At 38.7% G+C, this 13,911-nt stretch overlaps 1 protein-coding gene across 1 annotated transcript in view; it reads right to left on the bottom strand.

Moving 5' to 3' along the window:
- The window catches only part of LOC121949536 (copine-9-like), a 246,154-nt gene that overhangs the window by 53,009 nt on the left and 179,234 nt on the right, over window positions 1-13,911 (bottom strand). The window contains exons 11-15 of the mRNA XM_088082828.1: window positions 5,798-5,873; window positions 5,456-5,509; window positions 5,217-5,278; window positions 1,852-1,898; window positions 526-707 (exon numbers count right to left, since the gene is read on the bottom strand). Coding sequence (XP_087938954.1) covers window positions 526-707; window positions 1,852-1,898; window positions 5,217-5,278; window positions 5,456-5,509; window positions 5,798-5,873 — 421 coding nt within the window. The remainder of the gene's footprint in view (window positions 1-525; window positions 708-1,851; window positions 1,899-5,216; window positions 5,279-5,455; window positions 5,510-5,797; window positions 5,874-13,911) is intronic.

The following is a 13,911-nucleotide window of genomic DNA, read 5'->3' as shown; positions in this document are numbered from 1 at the left end:
ATTGAAAATTATTCATCTTTTTTGTGTTCCTTTTTTCCATCTAAAAACATAGTGGCATCATGACAAAAACCTGGCATTCAAAGGGTGTGAGTATTTGACAATACAAAAAAAAAAATCAGTGTTGCTACTAATCATTGACATTTCCCAGGCTGTGATAATAAAACAAAATCTGCTGAGCATGTAGTATATTGAAAATGATAGTTTTTTTTGATGTTTTTTAAAATCTAAAATCATTGTGGCATCGTGATAAAAACCTGGCACTGAAAGAGTGAATATTCTAAAAATTGATGAATATTTGATATTTATGATTAGGTTTGACGTTTAAAGAATTAACTCAATGAAAGCAGAAAATAATAACGTTGTGTAATATTTATAAAGAAAGATTTTGAAAAGCGCATTCTGTGCTCAGAGTGATACGAGTGTGTGTAATATTAAAGCCATAAGGGTTAATCAAACAGAGACAACAAAACCACCCTCTCTCTTTCTCATTTTCTCTCTGTGTGTTTTTAGATCGGTGTCTCTTACCAGTGGGAAAGCGTGGGAGATCTTGCCATCCGGAGGAAGTTTAGCTCCAAATCCGTATGCTGGGAAGAGTTTGTCACTGTCGTAGTCCTGGATAATCTCCCCCACAGCCTTCAGAGCCATGGCGTACGCGTTCATCTGGTACGGACTCATGTAGTGCAGGGAGGTGGGCTGGGACGGGTTACCTGGAGAGAGAAGCACCACCACGCCCAACACACACAGAGGGATTAAAAGAATCATGTGGCAACATTAGCACGACCAAATACTTCTTTAGAGATTCAGGACATACAGTCTTTCATCTGTTTATGGTAAATTCATCACTCATGTTCAGTGAAAAAAATAATGGGCACATTGATAAAAGTCTATTATATGAAATATTTGCAAGATACGCATGCAGACATCACACATGAAGCCACAAGTTGCGAGGGAGATGTGGTCTCAAGGTTTATAATTTTTAGTTTTGTGAATGCAGGGGTTCGCCCTCAAGAAATTATTAAAACTTAAAAAGAAAATTACCTAAAAAACAAAACAAAAAAAGAGTTTTAAAAAAGAGGGGGCGATTATTAAAATTGTCCCCCAAAAAGTCCTGGAAACTATCTTTATAATTCTAAGAATTTTAGAATTAGAAATAATTAAAATGCATAATTAGTATAAAATCAATTCAGTTTTTATTTTTCAGCACTTTTTTAAAGGTATTTTATTTAAACTAGGTTTTTTGTGTGCATATTTTCAGCTTTGTTTTTTTGTGTGCATATTTTCAGCTAATATTCTTACTCATTTTTGGGCCATGTTTTGTTATGTTACTCGTTGTCTTCGGCCCATATGTTTGAAAGAAACCAACCAAATTACTCCGGTTTCCAAAGGGTTAAAATGCACCTGGTGCCTGCAATGTATCCCTCGATTATCTGTTATGGTGCAGTTTAAAGTCAGTTCATTATGTGTGGCCTCCACAAGCACATTGCAGTATTTCCATTGTTTTTTTTCTGACACTAATTAGTCATTAGTGCTTTAAATTACTGGGTATGAAGATTAAATTCTAAAATACAGCAGTGAGGAAAATTTGGACTTAACATCTCGGCCTACTGGGGATAGGGGCTCCAGTTCCAAGTTTTATTATTATATGCTTTTATTCACAAAAATTTTTATTTTAATAAAATATCAAAGTTCTATCTTTTATACCTGCAGTAACAATAATAAACTGTGGAAATATTACAAAGAGAACCAACCCAAAGATGAGAACACAATCCAAAACTAAAGTAATAACTGCGACAATCACATATGTTAAAGGCAAAACAATTTCACTGAACACCAGATGTACCCTGGTCTTACCGTTGGATGCTGTGAAGTCTATGGCCACGGTGAAATTGAGTTGTGTCCTGGTGGGAGATGAAGCACATGAGTATCATTCAAAGCAGAGATGCTCAAACTGTGCCAGTATCTCCAGATGGGAGCACATTTACAGATGTCCATGGAAGACTGAGAAACTCATCAACAGCTTACTGCTGACTCAGGGTGGAGGATCTGCACCATGACTCATATAGTATAACAGTGATTTCAAATTCAGTGCTCATTATCACTGTTTTGCACTAAGTTTTTACATTTGTCTGTTTTCATGCTGAAGTCTTTCCATGTGAATGTCCAGCAGTTTTATTCATTTTCTACAAATCACATTTACTGTATTCTACTTTGGAATTGCAGATACAGACTTATTTTAGATTTGTGCTCATGCTTTACAAGCAGCCACTGATTTCAAAGTTTGAAAAAATGTACTTCCAGATCAACTCATAAAGCCTTTTGGTAACACTTTCTATGAAGACCACATCTATAATGCATTATGAAGGCATTCATAGTGAATTCTATTGCATTCCTAAGGCCTGTTTTACACAGCATGCGTCTGCAGCACTGAACATGTTGCTTTTTATTTTGGCGCCCATGTTAATATGTTAGAGCATCCACAATGCCCGCCTGAGCAGCACTTCTCAGGGCCATCCCAGCTACCTGTCAGCCACGGCACATCTAGAGAAACGGAGGCTCGCCGATTTTTTTAAGCGTGTCATGCGCATGTGTCAGCAGAAATAGACAGTGAAAATGATGTTCTGATGATTATATTGACTCTATACCACCTTCTACTTCCGTTTAAAAGTCTCTCTCTGTCACAGAGATGAGGAAATACAAAGCTGTCTGTTTTACTCCAACCAGTCTGTGGATTGAATCCCATCAGTTGCTGACACAAGTCATTTTATTTTGAAACATTTGCTTGACCGTATTGTTGGCAATGCAGGAGCTGCACAACTTCATAAATGAGTGGAATTTGTGCTTATGAATGTGGGAATACAGTACTCGTAGTAGCAGGCAGCGATGCAACAGGAACATTGCAACAACGCTGCAGTTAGGCAGGACTGCCTATGCATGCTGTGTGAAGCGGGCTTAATGCTTTGTGACTAAATTCATACACATAATGCTTACTGATGCACTATATCAACAGTCATAAAACATTATAGATGTGACTTATAATGAATTATAAGTATCTAGTGTCTTATGTATGCTCTTGACTCGTTAAACTAAGGTTGACTGATGGAGCTTATAATGCATTATAAATACACATACTCACCTATAAACACATCAAAAGTTAACTGTAGTAAGTGCCGAAAAAAGTTATCCTTGTTGTCACTGTCAACATGCAACCCACTTGCCGCTTGCAAACTTGTTTAGTATACGATGTAACAGGTCAACCGGAAGTAGGTCCAGTAGCAACTAGCTGAAAAGGGGGCATATCTCCACCTACTGTGGAAGAGTCGAAAGTAATTCTGTCAATAAATTGATTCTCCCCCTGTGCTTGTTTACTGAGACAAGGACAGTAGTCCGATGAAATGGCCTCATCAAGCTATGACTATAGCTCAACTCAACTGCGCATGTACACGTACTGATAGTCTCCTAAGAAAAGGCAAAGACTTTGGTAAAATGGGTACCAGTATGTGACAGAATGATCAGAGCCAGCTTCATTTCCAAACATTGTAAATTAACAATCATACAGTGCTATGCAACAATGAACAAAGCTGAGCGAGAGGACAAGAATAATTTTTATGAGTTACAAGGTCCCGCAATACGCCACTTATCATGGGTAATATTAACGGCAAGGTCAGAACTGAAAATGTCAACCATGGCAGAGCTACCACCTTCCTTCATAAGAACAGCCATAAAATCACTTGAAGGTCACCTGAAAGTCTTACAGCAAACCAGACTGTCTACATCAGGCATGTCAAACCAGTCCACAGGGGGGCCGGTGTGGCTGCAGGTTTTGTTTCCAACCAAGTAGCAGCACACCAGACTTGACTCATTTAATCAACTGATCTCCGTCTTCAGACAGTTGATTGGTCAAACTGTGTGCTCTTGGTTGGTTGGCACAAAAACCTGCAGCCACACCGGCCCCCCTGTGGACCAGTTTGACATGCCTGGTCTACATCATCGATGGGAAGTTGCGCAGGTCTCTCCAAGATGTTAGACTTTGTCTTGATGCAAATTTCAACAGTGACCACTATCTGATGACATGCTGAATCACTGCAATAGTGGATTTGCTTGCAGGTACAAAGTAAATCATTGCATATTTTTCACATCCGATTTTAACCAATACCAAGCTGTGGCAATGTATAAGAGGACAGAGGGTCCATTGTCAAAGAAGCTGTTATAACTTCTTACCACTTCTATTTAAAATGCTCTGTCAGAGTAACATACTGTATCTAGTCTGCACGCAGTAATGAGACAGAGTTGATGGTACTTAAACAGCTTTTGAATTGATCTCAGTGAACGTATTGTTCTGTTGGTGACCGAACATACCCAGCTAGCAGGGAATGTTCCCAAGCATTGGCTAACGTAACCTACATGTTGCAATAATGTTTTAAAGAAAATATTTTAATCTAATGCTCAAAGAAAGTTTTAAGGCTGTTTATCATCTCAAATAATGTCCCTGTAAGGGACATTATTACTGCAACACTGAGTATGTTTTGGTGATGTTGAGAGGTGACAGCTCATAGAATGTTCTTTTATAAAACATTCCCACAATGTTACATGGGAGCAAAGAAAGAACATTTTTAAAGGAATATTCAGAACATGTTATTAAGGACTAAGATTACAGACCATTTTTTATGATGATGTAGTGTAATGTGATATGTTAATAATTTTTTGGATGTTTATACAATATGCTACCCTAACTTTAAGAAGGACATTCTAGGAACTAAAAAAAAAGTGTTGATGAAAACATTACTAAAACATTGCATAGGTTGTGTTGTGCCATTGTTCGATCCAAAAATTGCTAGCTGGGAAGTCAATGAGCTAACAACTTTTCAGTCAACCAACCAATTAATCAAGCTTGTTAGCTCTGATAGCTTCTTTCATCTTTAATAACTTTTTATTGAAGAAAATGGTTAATACAATGCCAGGGGGAGTAAATGAAAAATTTATGACAAAATAGAGACAAGCTCTGGGAGTTATTGTAACTCAGTGGAGCTGGCTGGAGTTAGTTAGCATATTAGCATTAGCTGACGAGCTTCAGCAGTTCACCAGCTAGCTCTGAGTAGTCTCTCAGACTCTAAAATCAAAGATTTTGCAAAGACAGGCAGATTAATTTCACCGTTCCACTGTCTGGCGTGAGTTCTTAAAACAAGTAAAGCCTGTGGTGTAACTGACTGAGCTCTTACCCTCCTCTGATGAAGTCCACAAAAGTGTGTTCTGAGTCCACTTTGAAGGACAGCAGAGTGACCTTGAAGACAAAGAGAGAGTGAAAGGTGAAACAGGGAGGGAGCAACAAACAGAAGACAGAGATAGATTACAAGCAGGCTCATGGCAAACACCATCCGTTTATTGCTCTGACGCATCACGGCTGCTACTACTCATGTCCATGGAAGATGCTGATGAAACACATTCTGACAGGTCTTACCGTCCCTGAATTGACATATTTCTTCTTCTTGCCTTTCTTTTTGGGATTCAAAACCTTGATAGCAAGAAAGAAAACAGGAAGTGAGTTTCTGTTTAGTCATGTTGTTTAGTCATACAAAGCTACCTGTGGTTGGACTTTGATAATAAATTGTGCTCAGATGACAATTAATAACACAAGAAACAAATGAATAACATAACACTGTCAATGAACTATTGATGTTGTCGCAAGTTCCTGAAACAATGTTATATTTTTAATATAATGTGCACTTTTAGAAAAGTTTTGGAGAAAGTCTTGGAATGTTTTTTAATTATCTGCTGTGAATTCCTTGCTGTTGTATTTTACCTCATAGACATTGAACTGGCTTTGGCCTCTGGACAGCTCTCTGTAGCTGGTCGTGAACTCTCCGATAAAGTCGTGACTGGAGGAAAGATTAATTTGGACAGAAACAGACAGAAAGACAAGAAAAATGAAAATAGCTTTAGTACAAGTGCAATATGATTTCAAATCTCTCGTGTGGTTGAAGAAAGGACAAAGTCACACAGGAGAGACAACAAATCCAAGTGTGTGGTATTTTGTCCTAATAAATGCAAGAAAAACATAACATTAAAGCTGTATGAAAACATTTTTGTCTTGTTTGGCAGTGGAACAAGCTGAGAGCACAACTTTATCATATTGTCATCCTTTTAAGGTTGGGCAAACATATCAGCCAACATCACAGGAAACTCTTGGTGCAGATTCTGTGGGGTTGAAGAGGAAGATTTAATGCATCTGTTTTACTTTTGCCCATATGTGGCCCAATTTTGGATGGCTGTTAAGAAATGGTTGTTTGAATTCAAAATTAAAATAGACATTTGTCCCATTAACGTGATGTTTGGAGAGTTTGAGAACTTTCAAATCAATGTAGTGAATACAATATATTTTGTGGGAAAAATCTTAATTTTTAAGGGGAAATCAAAGGAAGATCTATGTATAACCAGATTTAAAAATAAATTACACCAAAAATTCACACTTGAAAAAGTCATAGCGGCAAATCTAGGCAAATTATGCACTCACAAAAAAAAATGGGAAAAAATATTCTGGGACATACTCTGAATAATTTTGGATTCAAATAAGAAACTAAAAACAACCATTTTCTTTTCATTTGCTGTGTACAAATTTATTATAAAACGTACTGTGTATGATTAATTTTGGGTTAGAAAGGGAAGAAAGAAGAAAGGAAAGAAAAAAAAAAAAAAACTTAAATAAATTAAAGCTGTGTATGTATAAAAAATGAAATATACGAATTTAGATATGTATAAGGAACTTGCATGATGAGAAGAGATTATGTCAAATCTTTGGTATATATGTAGGTATGAATGTACGAGTGTTTGAATGTTTTTGTTTTTTTTTTGGGTGGCTCTAGTGTACCAATAGTGCGCACAGTGTATGGTGTAGGTGTTGGTATATATGGAAATTTGTATGTAATATTTTCTTTGTAATCATTGTATGTTGGTACATACATTAATAAAAAAAAAAAAAAAAAAAAACATATCAGCCAACAGTTGCCTACTAACCACTAACATAAGAATTCATTTTGAATCATGTTAACAGTCCAATATTTTCTGTTCGTTGACTCAGTTTTTGTCTTCACTAACTCCTGAAAAGAATGTGTCTCTTTAGTTGCAAGCTTTTATCAAATCAGTGTAATTCCTTTATTCTTTTTTTCTAAAGGTTTTTCAAGAGCACCCAAATCCAGACCAATCCTCTTGTCAAATACACAGTATGTACCAACACATTCTCATCTCAAGTCCTCACATAGTGCTGCTTCTTACACTCTATCTACTGTTGTCAACAAAGGTATGAGTGGTTAGAATTAGAGGAAGGATGCACAAGGCAAGTTGTACAAGAAAAACATCACATTCAGATGGCAAGTGAACAGTGACGCCCCGCATAAAAGATATGTTGGACCCATCCACTGCCCATCCTGCCTGCTGTACAGGGCATTTCCAGACCCTTATAGAACATAATTACCAGCAGTGTTTTAACCTGACGCTGTCCAGCGGTTTATCATGTGGACACCACAGGTTATGGTTATGTATGGCTGTGTTCTCAGCTGACACCGCCTGGCGGGGCATCATACAGCCATAAATTGTGGCTTTTGGCATCGGGATCTTATACCGAAATTAGTGTAAAAGCAGCAGGTTTGAATAAGGACAGGCTGTATGTACAATACAATCTCTGCACCACATATTTACCTTTTAAAACAACTGCAAAACAACCGTGATGTTATCACACCACATTCTGCACTTTATGTCACAGCCTCATGGACTTTCCATGCTGTGACCTCCATTACGTAACATCTGGCCCAGGTCACATATCCACCAAGAGTCCTCAAAGTAGTCATTGCTGAACTTACTTGTGTTGTCTATTCTATTGCTTCCATGATAAAAAAAGTTGACCTGATGGATTTTAATCACATAGATTTCAAAAAGTATGATAAAAGGTCTTACAGATCTTTCAAAATGAACTGAGATTTAAACTCCAATATTGACAGTATGTGGCACGCTCCCCTTTTTTTTAAAATTCTGGTTTTGTCTCTTAACTTTTGGTCACCGTCACTGGCTATAATGAACCCCAATAGCAAGGTCTTTTTAAAACATGGGAAGGGGGTGACAGGCAACTTAACCAGAAATGGCCAAACAATGAGAAAAAAATACAAAAAATAAAAAAAGAAGAAGAGGAAAAAGAAGAAAGAAAATGACCTCAAGAAAATGTTAAAAATTACACATATTTCTTCTGTAACATAATATTAAATATATTTTTCTTATTTTTTATTCATTATTATTTATTTGTTTGTATTTTTGAATAATATCTAATAATCGATTCAGAATCACCTTTTACAAAGGGACAATACTTGCTAAGTTGCTCATTATTTTTTTCCCCATGTTTTTGAAAGAAATCAAACCAATTTCCTCAGGTTTCAGAGATACAGTAGGATATATGTAATAAAACCATGGCATGCATTTGAGCTGCTTTAACAGATGTACGTGGTCTGTCAACTAAAATTTGTTTTGATAGTCTTGGAGATTTTCTTAATATGAGCATCAAACTTGAGTCAGGATCCAAAATGATACTTAGATCTTTAAATTCACCCACTTTCTTAATTTCCTTTCTGTTTTAATCAGTGTTAATATCCTGCAGCCACTGGGAGACTCTGACCAGCTGTCTAGTTCCAGCTCTGCAGCCTAATGAGTTTCTGCCCTTACATAAATGATTGTGCCATCTGCAATACATTTAGTACCCAATCTTTTTACAGCTTTCAGGTAGCTCCTGGAAATGTGAGCAGAGCAAAGGGACCATTATTGAACCTTGCGGAACACCCAATTTGCAAGTTTTGCAGGCCTATACGATAATACATTCTATAGTTAGCAGTGCACCTTGAAAATTGAAAGCTGCCCACCTAAAGTCCTATCTTAGGCACTGTTTGACAGATATGTCCAGATATCATTCTTCAATCATTCTTTTTATTTTTTGCTCTCTTTTCTTTAAAAAATGTTACAGCCATAAGCAGATGCTGGTCAGAATGTGCTGGCATTTTGGATTCATTATGTTTTTGTTTTTTTTTACTTTATAGTCTATCCCAAATGGTGACAGGAATTCTCCTTTAACAGGCTCAATACAATACACACAGTTTGCATAAAAACTCAATCAAAACATCTTAAAAATGCATTAAAAAAAAAAAAAAAAGAAAAAAGAATAATTTAAAAACATTAAAAAAGTTTCTATTTTATGTTGTTCAGAGTGATTATGTGGATATATATATAAATCCTGGTTTGCACTGTGCTGGGCAGGCAGCAGTGTGTATGCACAACATGCTCTCATCCCAAGTCATCACATGTTGCACTTTGCAGTGGATTTCCACATCTACACATTACGCTCTAGGTATCCCTCTGCATCTGCTGTTGATGTTCTGGGATGCTGCTCCTGTAATGTCAACAATATCATGGTGGGAATACGCTGCACGTGGTTATGTTAAAACAACAAAAGCACGTGGCAACCAACACCAGTACATCAACAAATGTATATGCTGGCACGGATGGTCAGGATTAGGGAAAAGAGGTACATGGTAAGGTGTAGAAAAAAACCTCATCACATTCATATGGGAAGCAAACACAGGACTATGAAAGGTTTCTTAAACCCATCCATCACCCAGTCGGGGCCTTTGTGCTTCTTACCGGTAGCGTTTTAACCTGATGCTGTCCAGCGGCATATCACGCAGACATGACAAGTTCCATCCAGTCGTGTTCTCAGCTGATGCTGCCTCATGTTGCCCATTGACTTATCAGTGTTGCAGCAGGTGCCTTCTGGCCATCCATCAGTGTATTATAACACTGTGAATGGTTCTTAGCTGACGCGGTCCAGCAGACATGTCATGCCAACATGAGAGGTGGCCTTTGGTGTCAGGATCACACAGTATTTGACAACTTTGGAATGAGAATGACCTGGTATGGGCCCATGCCAGAGCAAGTTGTTTGCAAATGTCAGCATTGACAGAATGCCCATGTTGGCAGTGGGGTTATGGTGCACAGGTGCATTTTATTGATGGCAGTTTGAAAGCCCAAAAATACCCCGGTGAGATCCTATAACACGTTGTCATGGCATTCATCTGCCGCCATGACTTAATGTTGCAGCATGCTAATGCACAGCCTCATGTTGCAAAGATCTGTACATAATTCCTGGAAGCTAAAAAACATCCCAGTTCTTACACGTATTCTCATTCTCACCAGACATGACAACCACTGAGCACTCACAGACATTTTCACTGACCAAGAAAAATATATATCTTTTAAATTTGAGAGTATATATCTTATAAGATAGGTAGATAGATAGTGTTATGGACGGTGGCGTTGTTTCAGTTGTTTTGCATATGGGGGTTGTGGCAGTCTCATTTTTAGGCAGTGCGACTGATTACGCAGGAGGTTCGGAGGTTCGCCACGTCACTGGGGACTCCTTCCTTCTGTACCCTGGGGGGTTCCTCTGCCTGGGGCTCGTTTCCCCTCTTCCTGCTGCACGCCTTCCTACCGACCAATCGGTTGGTGCCAGTGGTCCCGCCTTCCCCCCTTCGATGAGTGCTTCCTCCAATCATGTGTCTTTTTGTTGTCTATTTAAGTCCGCTGTACCATTGCCAGTGGCGGCTGTTCTTACCAATGGGCAGTTCGCCTCGATATTGTGCTGGCGTGAGTGATGTAAACTTGTAACTGTTAACTCTGTACTGTATGTTAACTTGTGTATGAGGGAGCTGGGCTCTAGATTACCTTTTATTGTATTTCATGTCACACGCAGGCAACCAATTGTCTAGCACACTAGGCTTAGGGGTGGTTGTGCTGTTTGTGTTTTTGGCGACGAAGATGAAGTTACAGTAGTCTGTGGGGTGGGTTTGGGTAGGCTTAACAGGTTCTGTTTTTTGTTTATTGTTTTGCTGCCACCCGCTGCCCTCTCCCTTTGTTTGTTTGTGTGCGTATTGCCCGTTTGATGCTGGGCCAGTTCATTCATACATGCTTGTGCTGAACAATAAACGGGTTTCCCGCCTGTTCAACACCACAGTGCTGTGTTGCTTCCCTTTGTCCCTAGACTTAACATCTGTGGGTTGTAACAGATAGATAGATAGATAGATAGTCAGCCTTCTCTCATGTTGTCACATGGTTGTGGTTGTGGTCACTTTTTTCCCTGTTTAAGGTTTTTGGGGGGCAGTTTTTTCTTATCTACTGTGAGGGTCCAAAGACAGAGGGATGCCGTGTGCAGCCCTCTGAGGCAAATTGTGATTTGTGATAATGGGCTTTATAATTAATTGACTTGACTTGATGTAACTGTGGTATCTGTTTTGGATGAGATGTAACTGTGCAGAGCATTTTGAAATGCTCCCTCCAGATGGTAACTTAACCATCTGAAGGACAACACCACATATTGTAAATACTTGACTAATAATGTCCGGTCCATTAATCTAGCTACACAGAGACCGCCTAGCTGATACTAAAACAGAATGTGAATTAGTCTGAAATTTCTCTGCCTCCCCAGTATATGGTCACTGTACTTGATCTATGCCAGAATGAAAATCTGGTCCTTAAATCTGCTATTCGGAGGGACCCTCAGAGAAACACGGTTTTCAGGAGTTCAACACGTGACTTTTCATCTGAACGTGATAAAAAAAAAATCCCCTCCAGCATCATCAGACTGGTAAATATCAACTCTCTGCATGCCCTCAGATCATCTCTGCATCTCAATATATCACCACCTGAAGCTGTGCGTGACACCAGCGCTGCCGGGGCAAAGCTGATATTTAGAGGGGAATCCTCAAGGAGCAAACAAGTTCATCTCCCAAGGGGAAGAGAAGGAGAATGAGATATAGAATGGGGGGAGGAGAGGAGAATAAACTGCTAGATTGCAATAAGGTTTAGACAAGAAAGAGACAGAAACAGGCAGAAGAGTTTGTTCACAAATTATTTTGATGCACTGTTCTGTTTTCACAACATATCTCTACATATTTCTACTCTCTCTATCTATATGTATATATGTATATATAGATATATGCCTTGGACATATCTGTTTGCAAAAGCCAGCCCTTTCTTATTCCATGGTCATTTATTAACACAGTTTCACTTTGATTATGGCTTAAGATGCCTATGACAAAAGCCACCTTTCACAGCTACATGATACGCCACCAGGAGGTGTCAGCTAAGAATGCAGCCCAAAAGAAAAGTTTGCAGTGTTATTATATGTATTATATATATGGACACCCAGACAGCATCTTCCAGAGCAGCATGATTCGCAAACAATCTGAGTCAGTTGACAACAGCCAGATGGAACCTGTTACATCCTTAAGATAAATCACTGAGTGGCATCAGGTTGAATTGCTGCCAGTAAGAACTTAATATAAGCAGCACGAAGGTCACTATAGGGCTGGCAGGAGGGGTGCTGGATGGATCCAACAAACCAGAGCTTTCACACAGAAGTTATGTGAATGTGATGTTATTTTTTCTGCACTTTGCCATGTGCCTCTTTTGCCTAAACCTAACCATCCGTCCTTGCATTTGTTACCAAGCGCTTTTTTGCCAAAACATAACCACGTGCTTTTGTAGTGTAATTGGATCATGTGCTTATGTTAACATCCAAGCATCGGTATCAGCATCCCGGAACATTACCAGCAGACACAGAAGGATACATAGAACATAATTTGTGACGCGGAAGTCCACTGACAGAGTGCAATATGTGATGACTTGAATGAGAACATGTTGCAAAAGTGCACATAAAGTAAAACTTTCCATATCAGAATTATAGTGTGTATAAAAGTGGGATGCCACAGCAATAACGCTGGCTTGTGTACTTCTCCTTTCAGCTTGTCTGTATGGAGGTGAGAATAGACTTTGTTGGGATAGTTGCACTCACAGGATCCAGACACTGGGTTTAATCTTCTCTGTGTGACAGACAGAACACCCCCTTCACTCCCTGGCACAATGATTACACAGGAGTTTATTTTGACACCATCATGTCCCTATTTTAAAGTTAAAGGCCTGAAATCTCTGATAACAGCTTGTCATCAGAATAAAAGTTCCTTGCCATGAAGCAGTGGAAAGACAAAACATAATTGTCTGTCAAACCTTGAAAGAGCGACTGAATGTGCAGATATAGAACAGAATGACTGCCAGATGACTGCGTCACACTGATACTTTGCTGGAACACTGCAAAACAAACATTTACCTTGACTTTCCTTGTGTCTTGGGTAGGGATTTGGAAATCTGGGACTGGGGGATTTATACAAACGCCACAAGAATTTTAAGTGAATCCTAAGTGAAGTTTATGGAAATCAGTAACATAAGGCCAGACAGGCTGAAAACCCCGCAGAGGGTTTCCAGTTAAGCCCACGGATTTGTGAGAGGAGCCCCTACAGCAGTGGTATTCAACTTATGGCCCGTGGGCAAAATCTGGCCCTGGTTAGGGTACTAGGTGGCCCCCAAAAATCAAAATAAAGTGATTCACACTGGTAATTGTTTTTGTACTTTTGTATAAGGTGCCAGAGTGCATAAAACGGCTTCAAAACAGAGCTTGTTTATCAAAAAAGTGCCAGTAGAGGATCCCCCACCCCTCGACAGAATCAGGACAGAATCTAGGACCAAAATCCTAGAAATGTCTTAAAATCACAGAAGGGCTGTAAAATCCTTATACATGCTTTAAAAAAAATAAATAATTCATATTGTTTATTATTACTTCATTTTAATTTTTACATTTCTATTTTTATATATTTGTGCTTGTACTTATTCCTACTTGTTATAATTCTCGATGCTTGACTTTAGAGCAACTGTAATAAACCATATTTCCCCACTGAGTATCAATAAAGTATTTCTGATTCAGATTCAGATTCTGAAATGTCCTTGAGAGGTCCGAAAATCCTAGAAAAGTCCTAAAATCCTAGAAACATGTAT

The sequence above is a fragment of the Plectropomus leopardus genome, chromosome 2, assembly GCF_026936395.1.
Source record: "Plectropomus leopardus strain MGB_pleo_1.0 chromosome 2, ASM2693639v1, whole genome shotgun sequence".
Taxonomy (NCBI): Eukaryota; Metazoa; Chordata; class Actinopteri; order Perciformes; family Serranidae; genus Plectropomus; species Plectropomus leopardus.
This window is presented reverse-complemented; position numbering and strand designations above follow the sequence as displayed.